Source organism: Moschus berezovskii, chromosome X (assembly GCF_049115385.1).
Source record: "Moschus berezovskii isolate FMDL1 chromosome X, NW_MosBer_1.0, whole genome shotgun sequence".
Classification (NCBI taxonomy): domain Eukaryota; kingdom Metazoa; phylum Chordata; class Mammalia; order Artiodactyla; family Moschidae; genus Moschus; species Moschus berezovskii.
In genome coordinates, this window is record NC_142488.1 from 18,218,000 (window position 1) to 18,245,851 (window position 27,852).

A 27,852-nucleotide genomic window follows, 5' to 3' on the forward strand; every position below is an offset into this window, starting at 1 on the left:
ACTCCCACCCCATTATTTTTCTATCTGGATGGTTTCGCTTGTTTATATTATGTGCCTGACCTGACCCTGTAGACTTTTAAACGTGTGAGCCCTGCCCTACAAAATGTTCATATTCTTCAGCCCTCTTTACGACCCAGGAAACAAGATGGGCCATCATATACCCAGTATTTTAGATAACAGCAAGAGCTTCGATGCATGGGGGATGATGCTGGATAATAAGGAGGGAATGCACTGAGTTTCAGGCACATGCAGATTTAGGTGTAGGAAACCTCCATTCTTTACCTATAATTTCAGTTGGTTGGGGTACACGTACCACTTGAATTTCATACTTGCTGTTGACTTTTGAAAAATAAGCTAACCAGATCAAATCCAAACCTCTAAGGATAAGAACCAAACCAAAGCCGTTAAAGAGGCATAGAAGGAAGAACAAACAAGACCAGACTGTCACCTTGGCCATTCCTACAGAGCTTGCATTCAATTCTGGAATACCCTGATTAGTCTTATCTCCACGTTCCCACATTCCATAATCCTGTTGGAGAAAAAGGGGAAAAGAGGTATTAATAGATGATAAGTACTATGGAAAAACGATTCCTTTATGTCACCATAGGCATCATGAAATGTGACTATCTCGTCTCAAAGGGTACCAAATTCATGCCTTTACACACTCAAGCTGTATTCTTTCGTGACTTCTGTTCATTTGACCTCTGATTAGAGTTCTGGAAATAAATACTCGAGCAGAACAAAAATGCATGCGAAGACAATCAGTTTTCTCATTTCTAAAAGTTATTCATTTGTAAGAAACTCATGATTTATAGAGAACAAAATATTCTATCTTAAAAGGCTGACCTTTATTCACCTAATACATCTAAACTTGTATTAAATTGTAAGATGGAATAAAGAAGAAATGGGTTATAACTGGGTGAAATCAACTAAACCATTTAAAGTAATTTAATAGATTACCTTTTGAGGAAAAAATGCTCAGCAGTAACGGGTGCAAAGTCAAAACTGAGCCTCAGAACACTAAACCTGCCTGGTATTTTGAAATGAATTAATATGAATTGGCTTAGGACAGCCCGTCCACATAGAGGACTTGATACATACATGCTTAACTTTTAGAACTCATATTTTCACTGAAGAAACCCAGGCACTGGATACCGTTTTGAAATAATGCTACATATACTATTAGAGGATTACAACCCAAGAAGAACAGGACCAATGCCAACATTCTGGTACTTATTATTATTAGAGAAGACGAACATTTTCAGAATGAGACATTTTAGACTCAGACACACTAGAGTGACTTTAGACTCTTCCCTGCCTTGCAGGCCTCGTGGCTGACTCCAGAACCCCTTCCTTCAGTCCTCTGCACAGCGGGGCCTTTCCACTCCAACCAGTCCTCATTCCAACCCTGGAACCGAGTGCCTGACTCATCCTTAAAAACTGCTTTGATCAGCTTGCTCCCCAGCACAAGACTCTAACCTGACGACCTGTTTATTTCCTAGTGGATCATGTTCAAATCTCTCTCTCTGATGGCCTTACCTCTATGATCCAGCCCCACACTTCCTGCCTGTCCACAAGTTGACTCTACTTCCTACTATTCTGGAGCACTCAGCTGTCACCCTAAGAATACTCCACCCCCTCTTTCCCCAACCGCTCCTCCCCTTCCCCCACACTCACAGCCATTCCTGATGTTCTTGCACCCCTTTCCCTCCTCCTGCTTATCTGAGCCCTACTGATCTACCAACGTCCAACTCAAGCTCCACCCTTTCCACAAAGCCTTCCCCAGTTTCTTCAGACCAGGCTTTGTCAGCTTCGGCGGTACTGACATTGCAGCCCGCTCCTTCTCCGCTGTGGGGGGCTGTCCTGTGCACTGAGGGTGTTCAGCAGCACCCCTGGCCTCCACCCACTAGATGCCAATAGTACCCGCTCCCCTGTTGCCAACATCAAAAATGTCTCCAGACAGACATTGCCTGGTTTCCCTGGGAAAGCCAAAGACTGCTCCTGGTGGGCGATTACTGCTTCAGACCTGGGCTCAGCAAGCACTTGCCCTGGCACCGGATCTGGCCTGCTACACCTGTGATCCAGAAATAAGGTCTATTTGGGACACAGCTGCACTCACGAGGTCACAGGTTGTCTACAGCTGTTTGTGTGGTATCAGTACAATGGCAGAGTTAAATAGCAGCAAGAGAGACTACGGAGACTGGAAGAGCCGAGAAGATTTACTCTGGCCCTTTCCAGAAAAAGTCTGCTGATCCTTGCTTTGATGTTGGTGGTGCTTTATTAAAAACAAAAAGCAAACTCTAGCCTTTCAGTACTGCTCTTCTGGCCAGCTTTGCAGTTTAGCTTTCTCTCCAAGTGAGTGAGGCCCAGCTCTCGGTAGCAGACAGCAGCCTGGAGGAACTGAGTGTGGAGGTATTTGCACCCAGGCACACCCAGCCCGGGGCACCTGTCTGGACCCAGCCTCTCTCACTGCGCACTGTCTGGGGCACTGATGCTCGTGGTGTTGCCCTTCACCCTGATTCAGGCTCCCAGTGCACAGGCCACAGGGTATTTGAGGATCTTATTTACAATAAACCAATGAATTCAAACAGAGCACATGGCACCTTTCAACAACAAAAGCTCCCCAACTGAGTTCCTGGACACAAATGTGCACTGTGTGTGCAGAGGTGACATAATCTTCTACCTCTAAGCCTGCTAACCTCGGGTCAGCCCCAGACAGCCTGGCCCTCAAATAGCTGTGTGATCTGTATCCTCCCTGATGCTGTAACACTGGAAAATAAACACTGGATTTGAACTTACAGCAACTTTATATGCAGCTTCTATGTAAAAAACAAGATTCTGTATGAAGGCCACCTCGTCAAGAGTGAAAATAATACGTAAGCCTACAAAAGAAAAACAAACAGTAAGCTTACGGAGTTATGTTGTAAAGAGAGAGTTGCCAATTACAAATAACAAATCTTATGCTAGAAAATAAATTATACACCCTCATTTGCATTTTTCTTACTAGGGCATCAAAAATTAAGCATGAAGTCAGTCATAACAGTTAATGTCTAATTCAGGAAGGAAAGAGGGGAGGAAGGAGGGAGAGGATAGGGAGGGAAAGACGGAGGAGGGAAGGAAGAAAGGAAGGAGGGAAACAGGTAGGATGGGAAAGGAGGAGGGAGGTAGTGAATGATGGAGGAAGGAGAAAAGGAAAAAGGAAGGAGGGAGGGAAGGAAGGTGGTAAGAACGGAGGGAAAGAAGGAAAGATAGAAGGAAAAGGAAGGAAGGAAGGAGGACAGAAGGGAAAAAAGATACAAGGGAGGAAGGGAAGGAAAGAGAGGAGGGAGGGAGGGAAGGGAGGAGGGAGGGAGGGAAGGATGCAGGAAGTGAAGGAAGTAGGGAAAGAAGGAAGGACGGTAGACAGGAAGGACGGAGGAGTGGAAGGAAGGAAAGAAAGAGGAAAGTGTGGTGGGAAGGAGGGAAATAGGATATAAAGGAAAGAGGGAGAGAGGGAAGGGAGGAGGGAGGGAGGAAAGGAAAGAGAGAGGGAAGTAAGGGAAGAAGGAAGGAGGGAGGGTAGGAAGGAAGAAAGAACAGAAGGTGAGAAAGGGAAAGAAGCAAGGAGAGAAGGAAAGAGTGAGAAATGAAAGGAAGGAAGGAGGGAAGGATGGAAAGAAGGGAGGAGGCTAGAAAGGAAGGAGCGGGGATGGGAAAGGAGGAGGCAGGGAGGGAAGGAAAAGAAGAAGGGGAAGAGAGAGGGAAGGAGGGAGAAAAGGAAGGATAGGAGGAGGGGAAGAAGAAGGGGAGGAAGGAAGGATGGATGGGGGAAGAAGGGAGGGAAGGAAGAAACAAGAAGGAAAGAAGGAGGGATGAATGGAAGGAATGGGAGGGATGGGAGGAAGGAAGGATGGAAGGAAGGAGGGATGGAAGGAAGGAAGGAGGGAGGGAAGGAAGGAAGGAAAAGGAGGGCAGGACAGGATGAAGGAAGGAGAGTAGAAAGGAAGGAGAGAGGCAAGATATAAAGTAGGGAGGAAAATAAGGAATGAGGGAAGGATGAAAGGAAAGAGGAAGGAAAGAGGACAGAAGGGAGGGAATGAAGGAGGGAGCCAAGGAAGGATGGAAGATAAGAATGGCTCCACTTTTGTGTGTGCGCCTAGGAGTAGAAATGATTGAAAGAGAAGATGTGTGGCCTTCATATACGTGTGGGGTTTGTGCAGAGAAGATTCCACAGAGCCAGCATTTTAGCCCAGCAGAACCACTGTCTTATCCCTGAGTAAACCACAGGGTGCGTATTTTCCCCCAGTGGCCAGGCTGGCAAAGGAGAGCTCCCAACCACAGGCAATGGCTCTTCAACTCATGGAAAGGCCAGCCCCAGCACCTGCCCAGGAGGTGCACCCATGTACTGAAGCAGGCAATAACCAGGAGAGCAAGCTTGAATGCACAGCTGGTTATGACAAATACATGTATTTTTAAAGTATCAATTCTTGAAACTGATGTGGGTAAGATACATACTCTTACATCACTTGGGGGGGCGTGGTTAACTGGTAAAGTAAAAAAGAAAATGCAAGTGAAGTCGTTCAGTTGTGTCCAACTCTTTGCGACCCCATGGGCTATAGCCCACCAGGCTCCTCCGTCCATGGATTTTCCAGGCAAGAATATTGGAGTGGGTTGCCATTTCCTTCTCCAAACTGGTAAACTGTTCTGCAAACAATTTGGCAATGAGTGTAAGTAGCCTTTGAATGATATCAAACTAAGAGAAGGAAGCAAACAGATATGGGGGCCAGTTTGTATTGCAATACAGTTATAATAGGTAAACTAACAGAAGAATAAAGGAATAGTTTAATTATGGAATATCCATTGGTAAAGTCACTAAAATTGTTTATGAACACCTTTAATATTATGGGGGAAATGCTTAAGTTATAATGCTATGTAATAAGAACACTATATGCATATGACCTGAAATATGGTTTTTAACATACAGTGGGAAAAAAAAAACCTGGAGGAGACACATTCAAATGAAAATTATCAGTGAGATTTTTTTCCTTTGTATTTCATTATATTTTCCAAACCTTCTACAGTGAGCTCATCTTAACTTTCATAACCAAAATGTCCTTTTCAAGTTCCAGGTTTATTCACAAAGCCATAACACTATTATTTCCTGATTTCTCCTATTTTTGGAGTCTCACGTTTGCAGTCTGAAGTAAATGCAAAGCCTTTAACCCAGGAGCATGAATTTACAGGATTGGAGGGAACAGCTCTGCGACACAGCAGCTAAGTGGCCTAATTCAAGGCCATTTGGTGCACAGAGCAGGCGCAACAGCCCTGGTCCTGCGAGGGCTCAGGAGGTTGACTGTCAACAGAGTCACAAAATCAGGGCATATAATATAATGCGAAAAAGCAGCTTATTTTGAATACTGGTCCATGCCTGCCCCTCCCCACCCGCTCTGGATCGTCACTCGCAGTTCAAGGGGCTCCGTCAGGCCTGGCTCACCGGAGGCTGTCATCTGGGCCAGAAACAGGAGGAAGAGGGAGGTGGCATCCACCTGGAGGTGGCCCCACTGGTCGTCGCCCACCACAGTGCTGCAGGTAGCAGTGTTGTACTTGGCGTGCAGGCTGTCCTTGGTACTCTGAGTGTGCTTGAACCTCTCCACTTTATCCACCTGAGGAAGACAGCAAGCAGATTGCATGGAACCCTAAGGGGATCATGGCTGGCAGGGTCATTATCTTGGATTTAGACCTTTTACCTGTTACCTCTGGGAGACAGACGGATGGAAGGTAGGGGACGGATGCTCACTAGTGAGCATCACACAGAGTGGGTGGGGGTGTCTCTTCCTGCCCATCACCAGACATGTCTTAGTCTACTGGGATTTTAACAAGCTCTGCAAGCTTGAGAGGTCAAGCCAAAGAGTTTCCTTGTCTGCTATTCCCAGCATGAGCTGTGACACATAGTAGGAACTCAATGAGAGGGAGGGAAGGAATGAGGGAAGAGGGGAGGAAGAGGCCCTTTTCTTCCTCTGTAAATTTCTTCTTTAAATTTCCAGTCCTATTTCCTTATGTTGAAAAGAAAAGAACAACGATGCTTTTGAAAACTAACAGGAACGTGCCAATCAAGGGTGGGAACTGTACCATATTCATCTTGGAATCTGTGCAGATCCTAGTACGATGTTCTGTACACAGCACATGCTCAAGAAATTGTTCTACCTTTCACTGAAAATACCAGTAAATATTACTGTCAAGTTTTAAAAACTCAAGCATTTCGACTCAAAGTGAAAGCCGCTCAGTCGTGTCCGACTCTTTGTGACCCCATGAACTATAGTCCATTCTCCAGGCCAGAATACTGGAGTGGGTAGCCTTTCCCTTGTCCAGGGGATCTTCCCAACCCAGGTCTCCTGCATTGCAGGCGGATTCTTAACCAGCTAAGCCTCAAGGGAAGTCCTCAACTCAAAGAAACCCTTTTATAAACTCAACAGAATAAACAACAGCACACGGCTTTCTAGGAGTGACTTTTCAAAACAATGTTTTCTTCCTTGTTTAGAAAAAGGGCATGTTTTTCTTTTAGAGAAGTGAGTGAAAGTTGCTCAGTCATGTCCAACTCTTTGCCACCTCACTGACTATAGTCCATGAAATTCTCCAGGCCAGAATAGTGGAGTTGGTAGCCTTTCCCTTGTCCAGGGGATCTTCCCAACCCAGGGATCAAACCCAGGTCTCCTGCATTGCAGGCGGATTCTTTACCAGCTGAGCCACAAGGGAAGTCCAAGAATACTGGAGTGGGTAGCCTATCTCTTCTCCAGCGGATCTTTCTGACCCAGGAATTGAACTAGGGTCTCCTGCATTGCAGGTGGATTCTTTACCAACTGAGCTATGAGGGAAGCCCTGAAAAGACTTTGAGAAAGTATTCTCTGAATCTGGTTCTATGGTATATTAAAATTACTGAAGATAATTTTAAAAGGAGAAAGTAAGCTAAATTGTTTCAATTTCTCCTCATCTTGAGAAGTTCAAAACACTCCAAGACTGATAGTTGTCACCAGGAAAATGATAAAGTACCCACTCAGATGACCCAAAAATACATCTGTCGTTTTCTGCCTACCTGTCTCATCATGCACTGGAGAAGACCTCGCATCAGTTTCACCACATTCTGTGGAAATAAAACAGGATCAGTAACAAGGCCAGCTTCCCTGCTCCATGAAAACAACCTCCTCCCCACATGACAGGTAAGCCAGTGCTGCCTGGACCTTCCCCAAGAAGGCATATACAAGCACTATGAATGTTTAGATTATTTCTACTTCTCCATTCCATCACAAAGAAAGAAAATCTTGATGAAGTGACATCTCAAATAAGGATGTTGGACCAGATGGTATCTTCTAGTGCTGAAATCCAGTGACTCCTGCTATTTTATTCAAGACAATTTTTATAAGCCTAGTACCTTGGAGCTTTATGTCTCAATTCTTAGTATTTTTGTTATACTAAGGATGAATTAAGTCCACCCTGTCTGCCCCAAAGTAACGATGCTTTGCCAAAACAGCCGTTTGTGATACCATTACTGGACTGTTGAGTAAAGTTCTTACAAAACGCAAGTAGTTGCCAAGGTTTCTTAGTAATACATATTAGAACCAATTATGGACCTAGAGAGTGTCATACTGAGTGAAGTAAGTCATACAGAGAAGGAAAAATATCGTATAACAATTATTATTATAAATAATAACAATAACAACATGATAATCAGGCATTCTGTTCCGGTATTATACAAAACACTTTACTTAGATTCCCACTAATTCTTGCAACACCCTTATGAGGTGGGTGTTGTTATTTCCCCACTTTCTAATGAGGAACCTGAGGCTGATGAATCAACACTGCTCAAGTCGCTCAGCTAGCAAGGGGTGGAGCAGGACAGAGCCCAGGCCCTCCGACTCCAGAGTTTGAGCTCCTAGTCAATACATTACATTGCCTCTCTCTTCTTCCACAATTCAGGCCCACTGAAAGGTGGTCTTCATATGTCCTATTAAATCCACTAGAAAAAGACTTCACAAGTGGCTAGAGAATGGGATATTTTTAGGTCAAAGTAGGCTGGCTGAAAGAAGGTCCCTCCCGGGGCCATTAGCATCTCTTCTCTTACACAATGAACATGGTTTGCAGGCTAAGATGTAGTGAAGGGCCACCAAAGATAATTATGGGAGAAAAGTCTGAAATGGATCACCCTTCAGATTCTTCATTCTCTAAAATCCTAGGATTCTAGAGCATAATCTCACTTTATGTCAGAAACTCTTTTGATGCAGAAAATATTACCTCATAATTAAAAGGTATAATTAACACTGTCAAAATTAATATTTCCTACAGTGTGTAGCATAAACATTTGCCAATTGACTTCCCCTCAAATAAGGTTATTTTCCATTGTGAAGAGGCCCAGTGGTTCCCAACTGGGGGTGACATTAGCATCCCCCAGGGGGTGGGGGAGCATTTAGAAATGTGGGGGTGGAGGCATTTTTATTGTCACCTTGATGGGGATTGGAGCTATAGGCATTTAGTAAGGACTAAGGATGCTACGTGTCCTGCAACGCATGGGACAGTCGCACACGATGAGCAGCTGTACTGCCTAAGCCCCAAATGGAATAGTGTCCATGTTGAGGATCATTGGAAGATCCAGTGTTATTTTCCATAATCAAGGCAGACATCTCCTGTAGTTATTAACCACACTCAACAAATCAAACAATGTTGTCTGTTTGTGCCTCTCTGTTGTCAGTCATAGAGCGGCAAATCTAGTCAACTCTAACCCAGATCAGAAATTGCTTACAGAAGAGAGGTAGTGGTGTGTGTATGAGAGAGACAGAGAGAAAGAGAGAGAATAGCTAAGCATGGCTTTACTTGGATTTTACGTCAGGAGGATAGAAAATTTGGAAAACATGAATATCAAATTATTACACTGTTAAATGAATGATTCACTTACGTAACTGTCATACAAGGTCTTGGAGGAGCATTCAATGCTTGCTGTATGCATTTTAAATACTACCCCTTAGCTCCAAGACTAGGTGATTTCATCACCTCATACTTAGCACATCTAGTCAAATTCAAATGTTCCTTTCCCTGCTCGCACAGACAGGCTTCCTCTCTTAGCTTCCCTACTGCTGACAAGGCTGCCTGCCACTCAGGCCCACTTTGTTTATGATTGGGAGACAAGAATTCTCCCTGGACCTGACGACCCACTGGCTGTGTGGGCCAATAAGCAGTGTGCGAATCAAAGATAAATCCCAAAGGCTCTCATGCCAAGAGAATGATACTTCTACACATCAATGTTCCTTGTAGGGTAAGGGAGTTAGAGAAGGCAAGGTTCAGAAGAAGAATGAGACTGGCACTTTAAGGAACAGATCAACTTTAATGAGGCAAGAAGGGGCAGCAGTCACATTAGCGAGCTGCTGCCCTAACCCAAGAAAAGAATAAGTATATATAGGCATATATGTGGAAATCTACTGTCTTAAGGGGGCCTGTTCTTCTCCAAGGTTGTTTGGAGTAATGATCTCTCAAACGGCTGGGGCAAGGAATTCTGGAGATCCGCCAGAGGCTGGACCAGCTGGGAGCTGGGTATAATCAACCTTAATGTCCATTTGTTTTCTTCCAGTGAGAGAGTTCTTTATTTTGCATAGAATGGTGGGGAGGACCTGGAGGGGAGTTTTAACTCCAGGCTATTTTGAGCCATGTAACTTTCCTTCATTCCTTACTTCAACACTATAGCTCAGAACACTCTGAAAATACCTCCATGCTCAGGGGCAGATTATTTTCTTACATACTTAGTGATGGCAAATCTTTGCTTTGGTAGGTATGTTGGTTTCTGGTTTTGGAAAACAATAAAGGACTTCATTGTGCCATATGATAACACGGGTATGAAAACTGGACAATATCAGTGTGGTTCAAAATTAAAGGGTATTGCAAATTAATAAGACTGCTTTGGAATGACTCAAACTAGAAAGGAATTTTGCAAAACTGTTTTAAGTAGTGGCAACACTGTTTGAATAAATATCCTTTCAATATGAGGACTCCACAGAGCATACATTTTGAAATGTGGAGTTCTAGTGTGCTGCTTTAAAAACAATCATGTTAGTTTATAATGACATCTCATACATGAGCATGTATAAAACTGACAGCATGTGTGAGAGAAATGTAGCTAGTTAGAAATTTGGATGTCTACTCAGTGTGGTTGTTGTATTTTTATGGAGGGAAAAAAATCTCAAAAGGAGAGACATGAGAAGTAGAGAGACCAAAGTGCCTCCCCCAAATATCCTACAACAGAAATGGAGGCGACGCCTGCACCAGGCTGTTTTGCACACAGTTACTTCCTTGTAGGCTTTTCAGTCCAAGGAAAAGGTGCTGAGCGCCAGGCCAAAGCTGCCAGTCAGCCATACCTGCTCCAGCTCATAGGCCTTGGCCTTGTCCTCGTCGCGGTCGGCGTTCTTACGGTAGGCCATGCCCAGGCCCCACACGGCCAGGATGCTGTAGATGTTATCTCGTACCCAGGCATCCTTCTGCTCATGACTGGCTGACAGCAGCCCCGTGACGGGATTCTATCAGAGAGGAGACACGAAATGACGGCACCACCTTTCACCCAGCACGTGGGCCAGGAACGCTCACCCTACGCGGGGCACAATGAGGACTGGGACGAGAAGTGAAGAGCCCAGAGTTCCAATCCTTGCCCTGCTACCACAGTGTGATCTTGGGTGGGCAGTGACATCACTTTTCTAGGTTTTGGTTTTCTGCTTAATGAGGATGTTAGACTAAAAAAAATCTCTAAGGCACCTTTTAACTTGTAGTACTTGCTGTTTTGCTTTCAGATGAGACCATACTGTTGTAAGTGACAAACAGAAGAAACAGCAAACAGAAAAAGCCTACGAGGCTTTTACAAACCTGTGCAGTATGGAATTAACTCTTCCTCTCCTGTGGTGTTTCCACTCCAATTGGTAAAGCGCTGAACATGAGAGCAAGGAGCCCCACTCCACCACTCCAGCTCTGTGTGCCTGGGGAAACTGCCTGCCTTAAAAAGGAGGCGCTGAGCAAGAGGCCATCGGGGGAGAGGGGTCCTATGGAGCCATGATATCACCAGTATGTAAAAGGGCAGCGGAGTCACTAAAAAGCCAGACCTTCACAAAAAGTATACACAAATGTTCATAACAGCATTATTCATAATAGCCCCAAAGAGGAAACAACCCAAATGTCCATCAACTGATGAACGGATAAACAAAACATGATCCAAACAATATTATTCCTGCAACAACATTCCTGAAATATTCAGGAATAAAAAGGAATGAAGTACTAATACAGGCTACAGCATGGATGAACCTTGAAAATATTATGCTAAGTAAAAGAAGCTAGTTACAAAAGTCTCCATACTGTATGATCTCAATTGTACAGAATGTCCAGAATAGAAAATCTAGAGAGATAGAAAGTAGATGAGTAGTTGTCTAGGGCTGCAGGTAGGAGTGGGTGGGAGGAAACGGAGTGAGTGAGTGACTGCTAACAGGTTTCTTTCCTTTTTGGGGGGTGATGAAAATGTTCTAAAATTGACTGTGGTGATAGTGTACAACTCTGTGAATATGCTAAAAAACCATTAAACTATACATGCTAGATAAATTGTATGGTAAGTTATAACTCAATAAAGCTATTTTTTTTTTAGAATCTAGTCCTAATAAACTCTGTGCCTAGAAATAAAATTGATAAGATAGAAGAGTCACATAAATATAAAGCCTCTGTTGACTTTTCCTGAAATTATGCAAAGAAATATGTATATAATAAAATATATCATAGCAATCAAAACCTTGCCAGCTTAAAATATTACTCAAAAGAGTACTAAATTATTTACAAAAGGGCTCATTAAAAAACTCTGTTGGGGGACTTCCCTGGTAAGCCAGTGGTTAAGAATCTGGCTTCCAATGCAGGGGACGCAGATTTGATCCCTGGTCAGGGAACCAGATCACACATGCCGACAGGGCAATTAACTCTGCACGCCGCAACTAGAGAAGTCCTCGTGCTCTAGAGCCTGTACTCCGCAACAAGAGAAGCCCAGTAGTTCTGCAACTAGAAAAAATGCATATGTGGTGCAATACAGAGCCTGTGTGCTGCAACGAAGACCCAGCGCAGCCAAAATCAAAACAAACGAAACCCCAAAAGCAAGAAAAAACAACTGTGTTGAGTACTTTCAAAGTGAATGCCAAGGTAACTAGGTAAAAAATATTGGCATAGTTTCAGATAGTCCCACCTAAGGAATTAAATATTTGACTTTCTCCTTTAACTAATCTATGCCCTCTTCAAAAACATCTAAAACACAACTGATACTCCTTTAGGGGAAGCAGCATTCCATATACTGACATTGTTCTACAGCCAACAACTATAAACCAATGATATAAAAAATCAACCAAAAAAAAACACAAAAAACAAAAATAAACCAGAAGTGAACTGTAGGAATGGCTGAAGGAAGGTACAAGTCTTTTCCCAATAGCGGACTCCTGGAGTTCTTTTTAAAAAAATTACGGGCACAAACAAGGTATATCATAAGCATCTTGATCTGTTCTGGGGCCATCAGGAGATCCAGAGAAAGAACTCGGCCCCTCCCTGGCGTACTTATCAACCATGAGTCAGTTCTGAGACAAACAGCCTTCCAATGACACAGCAGTGACCGCCTATACAGAGTGCCAAGTGTGGTTTGGATTATGAAATGTCACTGTCCTGTTACCTGAAAGTCACCTCTCTGCTTCTTTAGTTTAACTGGTGAAGTGGAGCTAGACTGTCTGAGCCTCATTCCACTACAGAGAAGCAGTTGGGATGTTGCAGGGGATTCTCACATTCAAAACTTCACATATAAGCCATGTTACATTAGGGTACTGCTGCACTCAGCAAAAGGAATACTTACTATTAGGAACTGAAAGCCTGGTCTCCCCAAGATTAATATGCTGAAATCTAATTCCCAGTGTGACAGTATTTGCAAGTGGGGCCTTTGGGAGATAACTAGGTCATGTGGGCAGAGTGGTCAAGAATGGGAGCACTCTTAAGGAAGAGGAGGGAGAAGCTATGAGGAGAGCTACAAAGAGTCAATGGCAGTGTCCCAGTGCAGTAGCACAAACCTGTGCTGAGACTTAGCACTCCTCCTGCAGGAGAACTGACAATGACATCCCTTAACTGCAGAACAGGTGGACCAACACAGATGAGCCAAACGTAAACTGTGCTTCAGCAAAAGCAAAGGGCGAACAAGTGGACAGCTTGTCTTTCAAATCCAGTCATTTGTAGGCCCCTCTCCAACAATTTTTCATTTCTATTTAGGGGAAGTGCTGTTCCTGACTCCTAGTTATCAAAGAAGGAAAAAAAAAGGAAGGGCCCTGAGGCCTAGAATGGATTGGGCCCAGGCCTTGACCCCCTATACTGCAGTCACAGACAAGAATAAAATGTTGGTGGCTTGTATTTCTCATCCATGCCTTGTGTCCATCCATATCCAGCTGTGGTTCTGCTCTGTGCTATCTTGCTGCTAGGAACCAAGCTAACCCCCCCAACACTGCCCATCTCATACCAGAGAAGAAAGACACAGTAAACCATGAGCTGCCTCTTACAAGTGCTCACCAGAACTGACACACACCACTTCCTCTCTCATCTCAGTGATGAATGAAAGTCACATGACCATTCCTAAGTTCAATAGGATAGGGATGTGGAAGCCTCTCCCAGAGATGAGAAGCAAATAACAATCATTATGTGAATAACTGAACAATTATGCTGTCTTGATGAGCTCACCTGCCAGCTGTGAAGCACAGGAAACTCTTCTGTATTCCACAGCCCACCAATTACTGAATCTAAAGTGCTCACAGATTAATATGGCAATAAATTACTGGCATTTTGCTTTTGGACTTATGAAAAAGTGTTAAAGCAATAAACTGAAACCCTACTCTTTAGGGTTTGGGGTTTCCCTTGGGTCTCAGCTGGTAAAGAATCTGCCTGCAGTGCTGGAGACCTGGGTTTGATCCCTGGGTTGGGAAGATCCTCTGGAGAAGGGAAAGACTACCCACTTCAGTATTCTGGCCTAGAGAATTCCATGGTCTATATAGTCCATGGGGTCACAAAGAGTCAGACACAACTGAGTAACTTTCATTTCACTTCACTCTTTAGAGTAGCTAGAAGAGGGGGAAAGAATTGAGACGTTAATGTCAGATGAAGCAGACATCACAGCAAAGAAAATGACCAGGCATATAGAGGGATGTTACATAATAATGAAAGAGCCAGTTTACTCTGAAGACGTAATAATCCTACATGTGTATGTACCTAGACAAGAGGCAAAGGGATATACACATAGTGACGAGGACAGAATAGAGACTGGAAGTAGATCCACACAAATATGACAAATGTCTAAACACAAAGTATATTGGAACATTTAAATATCCACATGCAAGAAAATGAATCTCAATCTAAATCGCACCTCTTACACAAAGTTAACTCAAAATGGTTCACAGATCTAAATGTAAAATGTACACTTATTAAACTTTAAAACAAAAACACAGAAGTAAAATCTTCAGGACTTACAATTAGGTAGAATAAGCCATGATACCAAAAGTACCATGTATAGAAGAAAAGTTGATAAACTGAACTCTTTCAAAATTAAAAACTTTTGTTTTGTGAAAGACATTTAAGAGATAAAAAGACAAGCTATAGACTGGGAGAAACTATTTGCATGTCACTTACTCAACAAGAATATAGAATATAGAAAGAACTCTCTCAAAAAAATAAAAATGAAAGAAAACAACTATTGAAAAACTGGTTTAAAAAAAACCTTGAATAGACACTTCACCAAAGAATATATACAGATAAATAAATCAAACAAAAAGAAGACCAACATTAGCTATTAAGGAAATGCAAATTAAAACAACTGTGAGATACCACTACACATCTAATGAATGGCTAAAAGAAAATAATGCCAAACCACACGATCATCTCAATAGATGCCAAAAAAGCATTTGACAAAATTCAACAGCCATTCAAGTTAAACACTCTTACCAAAGTGGATATGGAAGGAACATATCTCAACATAATAAAAGCTATTGATGACAAGCCCAAAGCCAACATAATAATGGTGAAAAGCTGAAAGCCTTGTTAAAATCTGGTAGAAAACAAGCATGCCCACTCTGTTCAACATACTACTGGAAATCCTAGCCACAGAAATCAGACAAGAAAGACAACTAAAAATATCCAAATTGGAAGAGGTAAAATTGTCATTATATGCAGATGACATTTTATATATATATATATACACACACACACACACACACACACACATATAACCCTTAAGACTCCACACAAAAACTACCAAAATAAACAATTTCAGCAAGACAGGATACAAAATTAACATACAGAAATATGTTGCATTTCTTTACACTAACAATGAAATATCACAAACAGAAAGTAAAAAACAATCTCTCTTAAAGTCACACACACACAAAATACCTAGGAATAAATCTAACCAAGGAGATGAAAAATTTACATGCTGAGAACTATAAAACATTGATAAAAGAAATGGAAGATGATTTAAATACATGGATATATATCACGTTATTGGATTGCAAGAATTAATATTGTTAAATGATCATACTACCCAAAGCAATCTACAGATTAAATGTAGGGCTTATGCGATCTCTATTAAATTACCCAGGACATCTGTCACAGAACTAGAACAAATAATCCTAAAACTTATTCAGAACCAGAGAAGACCCAGAATTGCCAAAGCAAGCCTGAGGAAAAAGGACAAAGCTAGAGGCATAACGCTTCCAGACTTTAGACAATACTACAAGCCTACAGTAATCAAAAGAGCATGGAACTGGCACAGAAACAGACATATAGATCAGTGGAACAGAATAGAGAGCCCAGAAATAAACCCCCACACCTACAATCAATTCATCTTTGGCAAAGTAGGCAAGAATATACAATGCAGAAAAGACAGTCTCATCAGCAAGTGGTGCTAGGAAACCTAGACAGCCACATGTAAAGCAATGAAACTAGAACACTCCCTCGGACAATATACAAAAATAAATTAAAATGTCCTAAAGACTTCAACGAAAACTTCCCTAATATGGGGAAGAAAATAGCCATCCAAGTCCAAGAAACCCAGAGTCCCAAACAGGATAAACCTAAGGTGAAACAACCCAAAACACATATTAATCAAACTAACAAAGATCAAACACAAAGAGCAAATATTAAAAGCAGCAAGGGAAAAGCAACAAACAACACACAAGGGGATCCCCATAAGGATAATAGCTGATCTTTCAATAGAAACTCTTCAGGCCAGAAGGGAATGGCAGGGCATACTTAAAAGTGATGAAAGATAAAAACCTACAACCAAGATTACTCTACCCAGCAAGGCTCTCATTCAGATATAAAGGATAAATCAAAAGCTTTACAGATAAGCAAAAACTGAGAGAATTCAGCACTACCCAACCAGCTCTTCAACAAATGCTAAAGGATCTTCTCTAGACAGGAAACGCAGTAAAGGTTTATAAAAACAAACCCAAAACAACAAAGTAAATGGTAATGGTATCATACTTATCAACAATTACCTTAAATGTGAATGGGTTAAATGCTCCAACCAAAAGACAAAGACTGGCCAAACGGATATAAAACCAAGACCCCTATATATGCTGTCTACAAGAGACCCACCTCGAACCTTAGGACACATACAGACTGAAAGTGAAGAGCTGGAAAAAGATATTTCATGCAAATGGGGACCAAAAGAAAGCAGGAGTAGCAATACTCATGTCAAATAAAATAGACTTTGAAATAAAGACCATGAAAAGAGACAAAGAAGGAAGCTACCTAATGATCAAAGGATCAATCCAAGAAGATATAACAGTTATAAATATATATGTTCCCAATATAGAAGCATCTCAATATGTAAGGCAAATGCTAACAAGGATGAAAGGGGAAATTAACAGTAACACAATAATAGTGGGGGACTTTAATACCCCACTCACACTTATGGATATATCAACCAAACAGAAAATTAGCAAGGAAACACAAGCTCTAAATAATACAATGAACCAGTCAGAACTACTTGATATATATATATATATATATATATATACATACATATAGCATTTCACCCAAAAACAACGGAATTCGCCTTTTTTTCAAGTGCACACGAAACATTCTCCAGGACAGATCACATCCTGGGCCATAAATCTAGCCTTGGTAAACTAAAAAAACTGAAGTCATTTCAAGTACCTTTTCTGATCACAATGTTAGATTAGATGTCAACTACAAGAAAAAAAAACTACTAAAAATACAAACATATGGAAGCTAAACAACATGCTTCTGGATCACAAACAGATCACAGAATAAATCAAAAAGGAAATCAAAATATGCATAGAAACAAATGAAAATGAAAATACAACAACTCAAAACCTATGGGAATCAGTAAAAGCAGTGCTAAGAGGGAGATTCATAGCAATACAAGCCTAACTCGAGAAACATCAAATAAACAACCTAACTTCACATCTAAAGCAACCAGAAAAAGAAGAACCCCAAAGTTAGAAAAAGGAAAGAAATCATAAAAATCAGAGGAGAAATAAAAGAAAAGAAAGGAAACTATAGCAAAAATCAACAAAACTAAAAGCTATTTAAGAAGATAAAATAGACAAACTATTAGCCAGAAAAAAAGGGAGAAGAATCAAATCAATAAAACTGGAAATGAAAATGGAGAAATCACAACAGACAAAACAGAAATACAAAAGATCATAAGAGACTACTATCAGCAACTATATGCCAATAAAATGGACAACTTGGAAGAAATGGACAAATTCTTAGAAAAGCATCAGCTTCCAAAACTGAACCAGGAAGAAACAGGAAATTTTAAAAGACCCATCACAAGCACAGAAATCGAAGTTGTAATCAATAATCTTCTAGCAAACAAAAGCCCAGGACCAGATGGCTTCACAGGTGAATGCTACCAAAAATTTAGAGAAGAGTTAAAACCTATCCTACCCAAACTCTTCCAGAAAATTGCAGAGGAAGGTAAACTGCCAAACTCATTCTATGAGGCCACCATCACCCTAATACCAAAACCTGACAAAGATGCCACAAAAAAGAAAACTACAGGCCAATATAACTGATGAATGTAGATGTAAAAATCCTCAACAAACTCCTAGAGAACAGAATCCAACAACATATTAAAAAGATCATACATCATGACCAAGTGGGCTTTATCCCAGGGATGCAAGGATTCTTCAATATTCACAAAATCAATGTGACACACCATATTAACAAATTGAAAGATTAAAAACCATATGATTATCTCAATAGATGCAGAGAAAGACTTTGACAAAATTCACACCCATTTATAATAAAAACTGTCCAGAAAGCAGGCACAGAAGGAACATACCTCAACATAATAAAAGCCATATTCAACAAACCCACAGCAAACACTATCCTCAATGACGAAAAATTGAAAGCATTTCTTTTAAAATCAGGAACAAGACAGACAAGGGTGCCCACTCTCACCACTACTATTCAACATAGTTTTGGAAGTCCTAGCCACAGCAAACAGAGAAGAAATAAAAAGAATCCAGATTGGAAAAGAAGAAGTAAAACTCTTCCTGTTTGCAGATGACACGATCCTCTACATAGAAAACCCTAAAAACGCCACCAGAAAATTACTAGAGCTAATCAATAAATATAGTAAATTTGCAGGATATAAAATTAATCCACAGAAATCCTTTGCATTCCCATACACTAACAAAGAGAAAACAGAAAGACAAATTAAGGAAATAATCCCATTCACCACTGAAACAAAAAGAATAAAATACTTAGGAGTAAATTTGCCTAAAGAAACAAAAGACCTTCCCTCATAGCTAAGCTGGTAAAGAATCCACCTGCAATGCAGGAGACCCCGGTTTGATTCCTTGGTTGGGATGATCCACTGGAGAAGGGATAGGTTACCCACTCCAGTATTCTTGGGCTTCCCTTATGGCTCAGCTGGTAAAGAATCCGCCTGTAAGGTGGGAGACTTGGGTTCGATTCCTGGGTTGGGAAGATCCCCTGGAAAAGGGAAAAGTCTACCCACTCCAGTATTCTGGCCTGAGTCAGACACTGAGAGACTTTCACTTTCACTGTTCATATATAGAAAACTATAAAACACTGATGACAGAAATCAAAGATGACACAAATGGATGGAGAAATATACCATGTTTGTGGATTGGAAGAATCAATATAGTGAAAATGAATATACTACCCAAAGCAATCTATAGATTCAACACAATGCCTATCAAGCTACCAATGGTATTTTTCAGAGAACTAGAACAAATAATTTCAATTTGTATGGAAACATAAAAGCCTCGAATAGCCAAAACAATCTTGAGAAAGAAGAATGGAACTGGAGGAATCAACCTGCCTGACTTCAGACTATACTACAAAGCTACAGTCATCCAGACAGTATGGTACTGGCACAAAGACAGACATAGAGATCAATGGCACAAAATAGAAAGCCCAGAGACGAATCCACACACCTATGGATACCTTATCTTTGCAAAGCAGGCAAACATATACAATAGAGAAAAGACAATCTCTTTAACAAGTGGTGCTGGGAAAAACTGGTCAACCATCTGTAAAAGAATGAAACTGGAACACTTCCTAACACCATACACAAAAATAAACTCAAAATGGATTAAAGATCTAAATGTAAGACCAGAAACTATAAAGCTCCTAGAGGAAAACACAGGCAGAACACTCTCTGACATAAATCACAGCAAGATCCTCTATGACTCATCTCCCAGAGTAATGGAAATAAAAACAACAATAAATAAACGGAACCTAATTAAACTGAAAAGCTTTTGCACAATGAAGGGAACTAAAGGCAAGATGAAAAGGCAGCTTTCAGAATGGGAGAAAATAATAGCGAACAAAGCAGCTGACAAAGAATTAATCTCCAAAATATACAAGCAGCTCATGCAGCTCAATACCAGAAAAGTAAATTACCCAATCAAAGAAATGGGCCAAAGAACTAAATAGACATTTCTCCAAAGAAGCCATACAGATGGCTAACAAACACATGAAAAGATGCTCAACATCACTCGTTATCAAAGAAATGCAGATCAAAACCACAATGAGGTACCATCTCTTCCTGGTCAGAATGGCTGCCATGAAAAAGTCTATAAACAATAAATGCTGGAGATGGTGTGGAGAAAAGGGAACCCTCTTACACTGTTGGTGCGAATGAAAACCAGTACAGTCACTATGGAGAACAGTGTGGAGATTCCTTAAAAAACTGGAAATAGAACTGCCATACGACCCAGCAATCCCACTGCTGGGCATACACACCGAGGAAACCAGAATTGAAAGAGACACGTGTACCCCAATGTTCATCACAGCACTGTTTATAATAGCCAGGACATGAAAGCAACCTAGATGTCCATCAGCAGATGAGTGGATCAGGAAGTTGTGGTACATATACACAATGGAATACTACTCAGCTACAAAAAAAGAACACATTTGAGTCAGTTCTAATGAGGTGGATGAAACTGGAGCCTATTATACAGAGTGAAGTAAGCCAGAAAGAGAAACACCAATACAGTATACTAACGCGTATATATGGAATTTAGAGAGATAGTAATGATGACCCTACCTGCAAGATAGCAAAAAGAGACACAGATGTAAAGAACAGACTTTTTGAGTATGTGGGAGAAGGCGAGGGTGGGATGATTTGAAAGAATAGCACTGAAACATGTATATTACCATATGTAAAATAGATAACCAGTTCAAGTTTGATGTGTGAAGCAGGGCACTCAAAACTGGTGCTCTGGGACAACCCAGAGGGATGGGGTGGGGAAGGAGGTGGGAGGGGGGTTCAGAATGGTGGGACACATGTGCACCCATGGCTGATTCATGTCGATGTATGGCAAAAACCACAATATTGTAAAGTTATTAGCCTCCAATTAAAATAATTAAAAAATAAATAAATACATTCAAAAGTCCTAAAGACTTCAACATAGATGTGATATCAAATTCCTAGAAGAGAACATAGGCAAAACATTCACTGACATAAATTGTTGCAATGTTTTCTTAGGTCATTCTCCCAAGGTTACAGAAATAAAAGTAAAAATAAACAGAACCATATCAAACTTAAAACCTTTTGCATAGTAAAGGAAAACATAAACAAAAGACAACCAATGCAACGGGAGACAATATTTGCAAATGATGCAATCAACAAGGGTTTAATTTCTAAATTATACAAACAGCTCATACAACTCAGTAATAAAAAACAACACAATAAAAAAATGGGCAGAAGATCTAAATAGACATTTCTCCAAAGAAGACACACAGATGATCAATAGGCACATGAAAAGATACTCAACATTACTACTTATTAGAGAAATGCAAAATCAAAACTATGATGAGGTATCACCTCACACCAATCAGAATGGCCATCACTAAAATGTCTACAAACAACAAATGCTGGAGAGGATGTGGAGAAATGGGAACCATCCTACACTGTTGGTGGAATGTGGACTGGTACAGTCACTACAGCAAACAGTATGGAGATTACTTTGAAAAAGTAGAAATACAGTTACCAAATGATCCAGTAATCCCATTCCTGAGCATATATCCAGAGAATACTATAGTTTGGAAAGGTACACACACCCTAATATTCACAGCAACATTATTTACAATAGCCAGGACATGAACTCAACCTCAATGTCCAATTAGATGAATGGATAAAGATGTGGTATATACACGCACACACTACATAAACACACAATGGAATACTACTCAGCCATTAAAACAGAATGAAATAATGCCCTTTGCAGCAACATGGATGCAACTACTGATTATCATACTCAGTGAAGTAAGTCAGACAAACTTAAATACCATATATCACTTATATGTGGAATCTGAAACATGATACAAATGAATTTATTTACAAAACAGAAATAGACTCACAGACACAGAAAACTAATTTATGGTTACCAAAGGGGAAAGAAAATAAGGATGGATAAATCAGGAATTTGGGATTAGCAGATACAAACTGGTATATATAAAATAGATAAATGACAAGGTCCTGCTGTGTAGCACAGGAAACTATATGCAGTATCCTGTAACAGACCATAATGGGAAACTATACAATAATCACTTTGCTTATACCAGAAACACAACTTTGTAAATCAGGTATACTTCAGTAATTAAATAAAAGTCTAAAATATTAGAAAAAATAATGTCAAAACTAAGTGTTGACAGGGACATAGAGCCACTTGAATCCTCAGACATTGTTGGTGGGAGTGCAAAACAGTGCTGCCAGTCTAGCTACGTGATCTTGGGCAAATTACTTAACTTCGCTGATCTCTGGTTTCCTTTTGTATAAAAACGAAGGTTCAAAGCAGATTGGAGAGCATGGGTTCGTGTCCCCTCAGGCCCTATACTTATTCCTGTTCTAATGGAAACACTGTAGCCTCTGCCTGTCCAGTACCTGTTCCTCCTTTTTCTGGTAATGGCCTATAATTTTCCCTGCTACGACTGTGTGGTTCTGGGTGGGGGGAGGTGCTGATCCCATTATTGCCTGCCCCCTGGCCATGACCCCGGCTGCAGGGAAGGACATGTGACCCAGCCTGGCCAATCTAGGCACAATTCAGGGATGTGCACATGACCCAGGCTGGACCAACTGAGAGCCATTCTCAGTCAGGACTTTCTCTGGGGCCATTATAGAAAAAGCTCTTTCTGCAGATGGCACCAATCTGAAAGGATAAATCTGGAGCTGCCAAGGGACCACCTCTGCCACCACTTAGGAGAGCCTGCCAGAGAATAAAGGCCACTCTGAGTCAAATGGGGTCAAGTAATGCAAAGAGATATATTTGATCATTTGAGCTCCTGAATCCAGCCATGCCTGAATCTAGAACAGTCCCTTGGACTTTTTAGTTATTTGAGCAATAAATTCTCTTTCATGCTTAAAGGCCATTTAAGGTGGGTGTGTCACTTACATCTGAAAGAATCCTGACAGATATGACTGAATTCTTATTGAATGGCCATGGTGAACTAGATACTGTAAAAAACACTTGATGCCATTAAAGAAATCTAAGATTGAGGCAATATTAAGGCAAAATACACAAGACACAAGCTAGATAGTAGCATCGAACTATTTAATTTAACATGCAGTTCAATTTCTAGCTGGAGGGCACAGAGATGAATGCTGTCATCTACCCAACAAAAATGGCACAAAGGATAGACTCCTTTCAATCCCTCCATCCTAAAAGAAAATCAGAGTAGCTCCTTACTGATCTCTCTCTGCCTCTAGTACTGGTTCCTTCCAACCCATCCTCCACAAAGGGAGGTCACAGAAAGACCTAGAATCTCAAGACTTCATTGCTCTGCTCAGAATTCTCCAACCCACAGGACAGAACACCCAGATATAAACCCATGCATCTATGGGTAATTAACATATGACAAAGGAGGCAAGACTACACAATGTTCAACAAATGGTGCTGGGAAAACCGGACAGCTACATGTAAAAAGAATGAAATTAGATCATTCTTTAACACCACACACAAAAATAAGCTCAGAATGGATTAAACACCTAAATGTGAAATCAGACACATTAAAACTCCTAGAGGAAAACATGGGCAGAACACCCTGACATAAATCATAGCAGTACCTTTTTTCAAGCCATCTCCTAGAATAATGGAAATAAAAACAAATGGGACCTACCTAAACTCAAAAGCTTTTGCACAGTAAAGGAAACAATAAACAAAATGAAAAGACTACCCACAGATTGGAAGAAAGTATTTGCAAATGATGTGACCAAAAAGGGATTAGTCTCCAAAATTTGCAAACAGCTCATGACACTTAATAGCATCAAAACAAACAACCCATTCAAAAAAAAAAAAACAGGCAGAAGACCTAAACAGACATTTCTCCAAAGAGGATATACAAATGGCCAAGAAGCACATGAAAAGATGCTCAACATCGCTAATTATTAGAGAAATGCAAATCAAGACTACAATGAGATATCAGCTCACACCAGCCAGAATGGCTATCATTAAAAAATCCACAAATAATAAATGCTGGAGAGGATGTGGAGAAAAGAGAACCCTCCCACACTGTTGGTGGGAATTTAAATCGGTGCAGTCACTTACGAAGAACAGTATGAACAGAGCTACCATTGACCCTGCAATCCCACTCCTGAGCATGCATCCAGAGAAAAACATGATCCAAAAGGATACATGTACTCCAATGTTCATTGCAGCACTGTTTACAATAGCCAAGACATGAAAGCAACCTAAATGTCCATCAACAGGGGGATGGATAAGAAGATGTGGTACATATATACAATGGAATATTACTCAGTCATTAAAAAGAATGAAATAATGCCATTTGCAGCAACATGGATGGACCTAGAGAGTGTCACACTGAGGGAAGTTAAGTCAGAGAAGGACATCCTTTATATGTGGAATCTAAAAAGAAAGAATATAAATGAATTTACTTACAAAATAGAAAGACTCACAGACTCTGAGAATGAACTTATGGTTGCCTGTGCTAACGTGCTAAGTCGCTTCAGCTGTGTCTGACTCTTTGTGACCCCATGGACTGTAGCCCACCAGGCTCCTCTGTCCATGGGATTCTCTAGGCAAGAAGAATGGAGTGGGTTGCCATGTCCTTCTCTAGAGGATCTTCCTGACCCAGGAATGGAACCCAAGTTTCCTGTGGCTCCTAAGTCGAAGGCAGATTCTTTACCACTGAGCCTGTCCACACTGCTATATTAAAATGGACAACAACAAGGACCTACTGTACAGCACATGAAACTCTGCTCAATGTTATGTGGCAGCCTGGATGGGAGGGGAGTTTCGGGGAGAATGGATACATGTATACATATGGCTGAGTCCCTTCACTGTTCACCTGAAACTATCACAACATTGTTAGCTGGCTTAGACTCCAATACAAAAAAAAAAACAAAACAAACCACACAAGAATTCTCCAACCCAATTAACCCAATGATAAAATCAGAGTCCCTCAGGCAGCCATACAAGGCTCATCATGGGCTGGCTCTTCCTCTCACATCTAGCCTCACCACCCATACCGCCTTCCCTAGCCCCCCAGAAAACCTGAATTAATATTTCCTGCACATGCTCTGCTCTCGCACTTCTGGGCCTGTGCACACACTCTTCTTTCCACCTGTAATGCCCTCTAGCAAACACCCCTCCTTCATATACTCCCTCCTCCATGAAGCCTTCCTGGAGCTCCCTTTCCTATGCTCCAAGGGACAGAGGTCAGAGGCCTCCAAGCTAACTCCTACCCTTGGTCCTCTTTCCTTTGGATTAAGAATTGCTGTGTTCATGCCACCACCTTGCTTAGTTCCAAGGGAGGAATATATTGTTTAACGATTCAAACAAAATACTTACAAGAAGCCAGGATAAATGTTGAAAACACATGATTACTTGTCCCTCCCACCTTCCCCATCTCCCCTATGCTAGTAAGGCAAAACTTAATGTGAGAATTTCTATTACAAAAACTGGTTAAATTCACTTAGTGTATGGGAATTTTGTTCTAGCAACTGCTGCTCGAAATGTTAAAGGGGATGGGGGAAGGGCAATGTCTTGGTCTTGAGAGTTTTAAGTAGGAATTATAATAGCATTTGTTCTAAAATGATCGCATCTATAATTGAGACTACTGGTTATGTGAGTAACCTTTATTTTTTCCTTTAGTTTAAAAGGTAGATTTTGCATAATTTGGTATGTAAATCTCAGGCTTTCAGAGAATAATGTTGACAACTTAAGCTCTAACATGCAGTAGGCTCATGTTTTACCTAGGGAGTTCACAGGTGTGCAATTCTCACTTTCAAATCATGTCTTTTTCTAAATTGCTGATGAAATTTCCCCCTCTGGGTTTACAAATAATGCACAAGCTGCAAGCTGTCCTGGGCTGGTGCATTTTTATCATCTCCTACGACTGAATGATGGTTTATAGGCAAACAAGCTGGGTTGGAAGCCAAGCGTTACAGGAATCCACTTCATTCTAGCTTCATTCCAGAACCCAATACTCATCTTCAAACTTGGAAAATTCACAGAAACCATTCTGGGCCCCTTAACTACAATCAAAATGTGTAAATGACTTTACCACTCTTTAAGGAGATTTTAATTCTTTGCCTCTCTTGCCAATTCCTTAGCCTGAGGTTGTGGAAACTTACAGAACAGATCCAAACTCAGAAGGGCTGTGAGAATCCTCCTGCTGTTGCTGCTGCTGAGTGAGTCGCTTCAGTTGTGTCCGACTCTGTGACCCCATAGACGGCAGCCCGCCAGGCTCCCCCGTCCCTGGGATTCTCCAGGCAAGAACACTGGAGTGGGTTGCCATTTCCTTCTCCAATGCATGAAAGTGAAAAGTGAAAATGAAGTCGCTCAGTTGTGTCCGACTCTTCGCGACCCCATGGACTGCAGCCTACCAGGCTCCTCCGCCCATGGGATTTTCCAGGCAAGAGTACTGGAGTGGGTTGCCATTGCCTTCTCTGGAGAATCCTCCTGGCCACACCTAAATCAGAAGTGTCAAAGGATGACTGGGTGCCACGATAGCACCCTTTCACCTGAACAGGAAAATTGCAAATGTCACTATTTGCTATTTTCAATAAGACTTTTATTCTATTAGGCTCAGGCTTCCCTGGTGGCTTAGTGGTAAACAATCCTCCTGCCAATACAAGAGACACGGGTTCCAGTCCTGGGTCAGGAAGATCCCCTAGAGAAGGGAATGGCAACCCACTCCAGGATTCTTGCCTGGAGAAACCAATGGACAGAGGAGCCTGGTGGGCTATGGTCCATGGGGTCACAAAGAATCGGACATGACTGAGGAACTAAACAACAAAACAGGTTGAGAGCATGGTGGCACCACACACGTTCCTCTGCCTCTGGGCTCTCCAGCATGTCGGTCAGGAGTCCATAAATGGGCTTTGTCAGGGCACAAAGCTAGAGGTCCTCGAGGCTCCTGGAATTTTTTTTTCCTGGAACTTTGTGAGCCTTCTTCCCAGATAAGATATTCAGCCGTCATCAAATTCTCAAACGGGTCTATAACCCATCTGATTAAGAACCACTTCTCTAAATGTGATTTTATGAACATTAATTATGTTCTCCCCACCTATTATTTTGAGGCAGATGTGATATTTACTTCACTCTATTAGGGAATGCAACGTAATTTGGTATTCACAGCAATCTGTTGTCTTAAGTATTTATCTCCACTCTTTGGCCTGTTTCCAACAAGACTGAGTACTCATCATCGGACTGTCAGCTCAGAAAAAAGGATGACCTTGAAAAGGTCCCCTCAACTCCCTTAAAAGACACTTGCTCCTTGGAAGAAAAGCTATGACAAACCTAGACGGCATATTAAAAAGCAGACACATTACTTTGCTGACAAAGGTCCGTATAGTCAATGCAATGATTTTTCCAGTAGCCATGTATGGATGTGACAGGTGAACCATAAAGAAGGCTGAGTAATGAATTGATGTTTTTGAACTGTGGTGTTGGAGAAGACTCTGGAGAGTCCCTTGACTGCAAGGAGATCCAACCAGTCAATCCTAAAGGAAATCAACTCTGAATATTCTTTGGAAGGAGTGATGCTGAAGCTGAAAGTCCAATACTTTGGCCACCTGATGCAAAAAGCTGACTCATTAGAAAAGACCCTGATGCTGGGAAAGATTGAAGGCAGGAGGAGAAGACGACAGAGGATGAGATGGTTGGATGGCATCACTGACTCAATGGACGTGAGTTTTGGCAAGCTCCGAGAGGTGGTGAGGAACAGGAAGGCCTGGCATGGTGCAGTATAAGGGGTTGCAAAAGTCGGATATGACTGAGTACCTGAACAACACCTCCCTTGGCTGGAATTCTCCAACTGTAAAAGCACACT

At 41.4% G+C, this 27,852-nt stretch overlaps 1 protein-coding gene across 10 annotated transcripts in view; it reads right to left on the reverse strand.

Annotated features, from left to right (window-relative positions):
* PHKA2 (phosphorylase kinase regulatory subunit alpha 2) overlaps nucleotides 1–27,852 on the reverse strand; it is a 91,022-nt gene that overhangs the window by 49,113 nt on the left and 14,057 nt on the right. For 8 of the 10 annotated variants that reach the window (XM_088833605.1, XM_088833599.1, XM_088833596.1 and 5 more), the window contains exons 3-7: nucleotides 10,374–10,532; nucleotides 7,070–7,117; nucleotides 5,474–5,642; nucleotides 2,800–2,882; nucleotides 449–529 (exon numbers count right to left, since the gene is read on the reverse strand). In XM_088833605.1, the coding sequence (XP_088689731.1) occupies nucleotides 449–529; nucleotides 2,800–2,882; nucleotides 5,474–5,642; nucleotides 7,070–7,117; nucleotides 10,374–10,532 (540 nt within the window). The remainder of the gene's footprint in view (nucleotides 1–448; nucleotides 530–2,799; nucleotides 2,883–5,473; nucleotides 5,643–7,069; nucleotides 7,118–10,373; nucleotides 10,533–27,852) is intronic. The other 2 variants (XM_088833603.1, XM_088833604.1) reach the window with 1 other exon arrangement.